Genomic DNA, 5,890 nt, shown 5'->3' with positions numbered 1-5,890 from the left:
ATAAACCATTTTCATTTCTGTGGTACCCCCATCCCTTGATGCCCTGAGCATGTATTGTGTTGTCTGGAAAGTTCGTGCCGATTTATAGTAGCTTACCCTTTGACTTATTTGCCATGAAACCACCTCAATTCTGGGAAGAGGGTATTTTCAAGTTAAAAGAAAGATGGAGATGCATTGTGCAACAAAATGGTTCATATTTGGTTGATTAAAAATGTAATGGCAAGTATTTATTGACCTTTTTCTTTCCTTTAAAATCAGCACGAACTTTCCGGACAACCCAATACTTATTTTGCCTAATGGGTTAATCTAGTGCTGATTCAAGTACTACATGTGATAGTAAGATGCTTACAGGTTTAATGAACAGAGATAATTCGAAATCTTTTGATGTTACAAGTCAGACATTGATACTAATTCAATTCTCCACTACATTATCTGAAATCAGTGATTAAACAATAACATAACAAATCAACAAGCTTATATTAACGATTGTAATATATATTCATGTATATTCTTTTGCTTTAGCTATTCTGCCCACTTGTAGTTATTATACTAGTGAGCTTTCTTATTATCGTGCGCAGGGAAAACAGTTATAGAATTGATTTTCTTCTTGCAAGTGGTTGCATGAGCACAACTAAAGATAACTGATCAATGAACTTTATGAATCTTGCAGGAGTGGCTATGTGGTAAGTAGCTTGCTTACCAACCACATGGTTCTGGGTTCAGTCCCACTGCATGGCACCTTGGGCAAGTGTGTTCTACTATAGCGTCAGGCTGACCAAAGCCTGTGAGTGGATTTGGTAGACAAAAACTGAAAGAAGCCCATCGTGTGTGTGTGTGTTTGACAACTGATGCTGGTATGTTTATGTCCCCGTAATTTAGCAGTTCAGCAAAAGAGAATAAGTAGAATAAGTACCAGGCTTACAAAGAATAAGTCCTGGGGTCAATTTGTTTGACTAAAGGTGGTGCTTGAGTATGGCTACAGTCAAATGACTGAAACAATTAAAAGAATATATGAAATTTCAATTCTTAGGTATGTTGAAAATAAGCTCATACTATAGAAAGACAAAATGGAATAAGTAGAACAAGAGGAGACACGTGAGACAGAGTCACTGAAGAGGTCACAGAATGTGTGATGTAAGAACTTTAAGAAACTAAAATAATAATTATTCTTTCTACTATAGGCACAAGGCCTGTAATTTTGGGGGAGGGTGCTAGTTGATTACATCAACCTCCAAAAGGATGAAAGGTAAAGTCAACCTTGGCGAAATTTGAACTCTGAATGCTTCTTTCGAGTGTTGGGCCTCACGGAGGCAATGACCAAGACCACAGTGCACAAATGTCACTTGGCACACTGCCTCATGCAGGCCAATGCTAGCTCTCACTGCACACACAACCATGTTGTAATGCCATCTGTTGGTGTGCTACAGTACTAGTCCAGGAACTATCTGATACCACCTCATAATGTCAACAAATTCAAAACAGTGAGTGAAACCATTTTTTATAACTATGGACCCCTTTTATTCCTATTTTACTTTACTGAACCCTAATAAACATTTGATGTTTAAAAAGATCCCGTAACATTTTTGTAATTTAATATTATTAGGAAGTGTAAGGCGTCGAGCTGGCAGAAACATTAGCACGCCGGGCGAAATGCTTAGCGGTATTTTGTCTGTCTTGACGTTCTAAGTTCAAATTCCGCCAAGGTCGACTTTGCCTTTCCTCCTTTCAGGGTCGATAAATTAAGTACCAGTTGTGTACTGGGGTTGATCTAATCAACTGGCCCCCTCCCCAAAAAATTTCAGGCCTTGTGCCCAGAGTAGAAAAGAATATTATTAGGAATCGTATAATAAAATTTGTTAAAATATTTTGCGTATTGGGGAAATATAACCAATTTATTGCACATAAATTTTAACAGCAAAATCTTATGTGGACCCCAGTTGAGAACTACTGGTTTAACCCTTTAGTATTTAAACCAGGATCATATCTGGCCCAAATATTCTACTTGTTTTATGTTGAAAATGGCCAGATACAACCTCTTTCACCAAGTCCACAATGTCATTCTAAAAATAAACAATCACATCTTCAAGATCTCAAAGCTACAAGATAATACATAATTAATTTTAAAAAATGTGAATAAATAAGCATTAGATTTGACAGAAAAATTTGAATGCTAAAGGGTTAATGATCAAGTCTGTGAATTCTGTAGTTTATGGTTGTGTCAGTTAAAGTTTTGGTTACACATATATAAAATATTGGGTGACTATTTTAAGAGTGAACCAATTTTATATCATTTTCGGGTTGCTGAGAATATACTCAAAAGACATTATGTGATGGTTGTAAATTAGTGCCATTGTCATACAAGCAGGGTTGTTTGTTAACCAGACTTCTGTGAAAAATATATCAGGCCATGGGAAAATATTACCTTGCTCAAAAGTAAGTGAGGTTTGGCAACAGGAAGGATATTCAGGTATAGTAGATCTGCCTCAACTAATTCCATTTTAACCCATGCAATCAAGGAATAGTGAACATTTAAAAATAGTGATGATGAGATGATACAGTTACTGCCTTGTATGACTACCTACATGTGTAGTTAAGTTACTTTTTTGAGAGAATGACTTACCACAGATGTCACAGTGATATGGTTTCTCTCCTGTATGAATGCGTTTGTGTATAGTCAGTGTATTTCCATGAGAGAATGATTTGCCACAGATAACACAATGATATGGTTTCTCTCCTGTATGAATACGTTTGTGTTTCGTTAACTCACTTGCCTGAGAGAATGATTTACCACAGATATCACAGTGATATGGTTTTTCACCTGTATGAATACGTTTGTGTATAATTAAGTCACTACTTACAGAAAATGACTTATCACAGATATCACAGTGATATGGCTTCTCTCCTGTATGAATACGTCTGTGCTTACTTAAGTCACTGCTTCCAGAGCATGTTTTACCACAGATATTACAATGATATGGTTTCTCTCCTGTATGAATGCGTTTGTGCCTGGAAAAGTTACTACTTCCAGAGAATGATTTACCACAAATGTCACAATGATATGGTTTCTCTCCCGTGTGAATGTGTTTATGTGTCGTTAATTCACAACTTCGAGAAAATGACTTACAACAGATATCACAGCAATATGGCTTCTCCCCTGTATGAATACGTTTATGTATAGTTAAGGTATTTCCATGAGAGAATGATTTACCACAGATATCACAGTGAAATTGTTTCTCTCCTGTATGAATACGTTTGTGAGTTGTTAAATGATGGTTTAGAGAGAATGATGTGCCACAGATATCACAGTAATATGGTTTCTCTCCTGTATGAATACGTTTGTGGGTAGTGAGAGTACCTCTTTGAGAGAATGATCTGCCACAGATATCACAATAGTACAATGTTTTTTCTTTCTCTTTCAATGCAACATCAGAAAAATCATTCTTTTCAGACTCTGATTTAAATTTAGCCTTGTTCTCCCATATTTCATTTTCCATAACTTTTTTTTTCTTCACCACAATACAAAAATGTTTCACTTCTTAACAAAAAATTTTTTCTGCTATATTTCCAACAACTATGATCTTTGTTGATATCTGAAGACGTTAGAAAACATTCTTTGCAAATTTCTCAAAGCTTAACTACATAGAATGCAAATTAACTGGTAAACATTTCAGATAGTGAAGAAAACTTGCTATCAAACTCTGGTTAAAAGAAAAATTTCACTGTATATTCTGATGAAGTCAACAGGAAAATTTATAAGCTTCTCTCTTTGTCATAAAAGTTGATAAATATTGATGATGTATCTCATGTATACAATTCTTTGCCATCGATGTCACTTGGTATTCTGAAATATAACAGAGAAACAATAGTGTAACATACAGAGGATAGTTACAAGGTAGAAATGCAATTGTGGAAATTTTACTACATTTCTCAAGAAATGAACAGTCGAAATAAACATTTACCTGGACAATTATCCTTATGCAATGTATCTTATGTTTATGATGCGTATAGATTAAAAAAGAGCATATGTGTGTGTCAGGCAAAGTGAAATCATAGCCGTAGCCAGTGCTGGGGATATGTAAAAGGCACTTATGCTGGTGATTCACAAAAGGCACCAGTGGCAGTGACACAAAAGAGGCACCTGTGCCATTGACACGTAAGAGGCACCCATGTCAGTGAGATGTGAAAGGCACTTGTGCCAATGACATGTAGAAGACACCTGTGCCATTGACACGTAAAAGGCACCCATGCTAATGACACATACAAGACACTCATGCTGGTGGCATGTAAAATGCACCCACATAAGGGGCACCTGTGCCAGTGATACATAAGGGGTATCTGTGGCATTGACACATAAAAGGCACCCATGCAGGTGACATGTAAAAGGCACCTGTGCCAGTGACACATATGTCACTGTGCCAGTGACATATGAAATCCACCTGTGCCAGTAACATGTAAAAAGCACCTGTGCTGGTGACACATACAAGACACTCATGCCAGTGACATGTGAATGCACCTGTGCCGGTGACACATAAGAGGCACCTTTGCCAGTGACATGTGAAAGGGACCCATGCTGGTGGCACATAAAAGGCACTCATGCAGATGACAAGTGAAAGGCACCTGTGCCGGTGACATATAAAAGGCACCTGTGCTAGTGACACGCAAAAGGAAAACTGTACACTCTGTGGGATGGTTGGCGTTAGGAAGGGCATCCAGCCATAGAAACCAAGCCAAAATCAGACTGGAACCCAGTGCAACTCTCCAGCTTACCAGTTCCATTCAAACTGTCTTACACATGCTGGCATAGAAAACATGCTACATGATGATGATGATGACGTGTGTGTGTGTGAATAATAACTATGTAGTACACATGTTTCAAAACTGAACAATGTTGATACCATGAAACATTAAATTGTTTCATAACTACTTCTTCCATTCCTTTCATTCACAATGGCCCAGTGGTTTGGGCAGCAGACTTGCGGTCATAGGATCGTGGTTTCGATTCCCAGACAGGGTATTGTGAGTGTTTATTGAGCGAAAACACCTAAACCTCCACGAGGCTCCGGCAGAGGATGGTGGCAAACCCTGCTGTACTCTTTCACAACTTTCTCTCACTCTTACTTCCTGTTTCTGTTGTGCCTGTAATTCAAAGGGTCAGCCTTGTCACACTCTGTGTCACACTGAATATCCCCGAGAATTACATTAAGGGTACACATGTCTGTGGAGTGCTCAGCCACTTGCATGTTAATTTCACGAGCAGGCTGTTCTGTTGATCGGATCAACTGGAATCCTCAACGTTGTAAGCGATGGAGTGCCAACAACAACATTGAAAAGTATAAGTTGCTTTTGGAGAGGAGTTGTATAACTTCTGTCATCTTATCAGAATTAGTTTCTAATTCTAATATGGGATGAAGTGTATTTGATACACGGATTAATATATTTTATTGATTGACTATCGTTTCCTTTGTGTTTTCTATACGACAGCCTGCATATGCTAGAGACTAACCAACAGTTTTACTATGATGAATTGGATCTTACTACTATTTTATATATAGGTGCAGGAGTGGTTGTGTGGTAAGTAACTTGCTTACCAGCCACATGGTCCCAGGTTCAGTCCCACAGCATGGCACCTTGGGCAAGTGTCTTCTATTATAGACTCGGGCTGACCAAAGCCTTGTGAATGGATTTTTTTTTTTTTGAAAAATTGAAATTTTATAAACAATTTTTTTTACAATCATAATCTCTGTATTTGAAATTTTTAAATTTTTTCTTTGGTAATTTGTATTAAAATTTTAAAAACGTGTTTCTAGCATGTCAGGTTTTCTGTTTAGATACTTCTTGCATCTGATATTTTTTAATTCTATGTATGCGTGAAACATTAGTAAAGAAAACA

At 37.4% G+C, this 5,890-nt stretch overlaps 1 protein-coding gene across 1 annotated transcript in view; it reads right to left on the bottom strand.

Moving 5' to 3' along the window:
* Positions 1-9: 9 nt before the first annotated feature.
* LOC106878037 (zinc finger protein 239) overlaps positions 10-5,890 on the bottom strand; it is a 7,759-nt gene continuing 1,878 nt past the window's right edge. The window contains exon 2 of the mRNA XM_014927121.2: positions 10-3,841. Coding sequence (XP_014782607.1) covers positions 2,559-3,494 — 936 coding nt within the window. The 5' untranslated portion in view covers positions 3,495-3,841 and the 3' untranslated portion in view covers positions 10-2,558. The remainder of the gene's footprint in view (positions 3,842-5,890) is intronic.

This window comes from Octopus bimaculoides, chromosome 28 (genome assembly GCF_001194135.2).
Source record: "Octopus bimaculoides isolate UCB-OBI-ISO-001 chromosome 28, ASM119413v2, whole genome shotgun sequence".
NCBI classification, from domain to species: Eukaryota; Metazoa; Mollusca; class Cephalopoda; order Octopoda; family Octopodidae; genus Octopus; species Octopus bimaculoides.
This window is presented reverse-complemented; position numbering and strand designations above follow the sequence as displayed.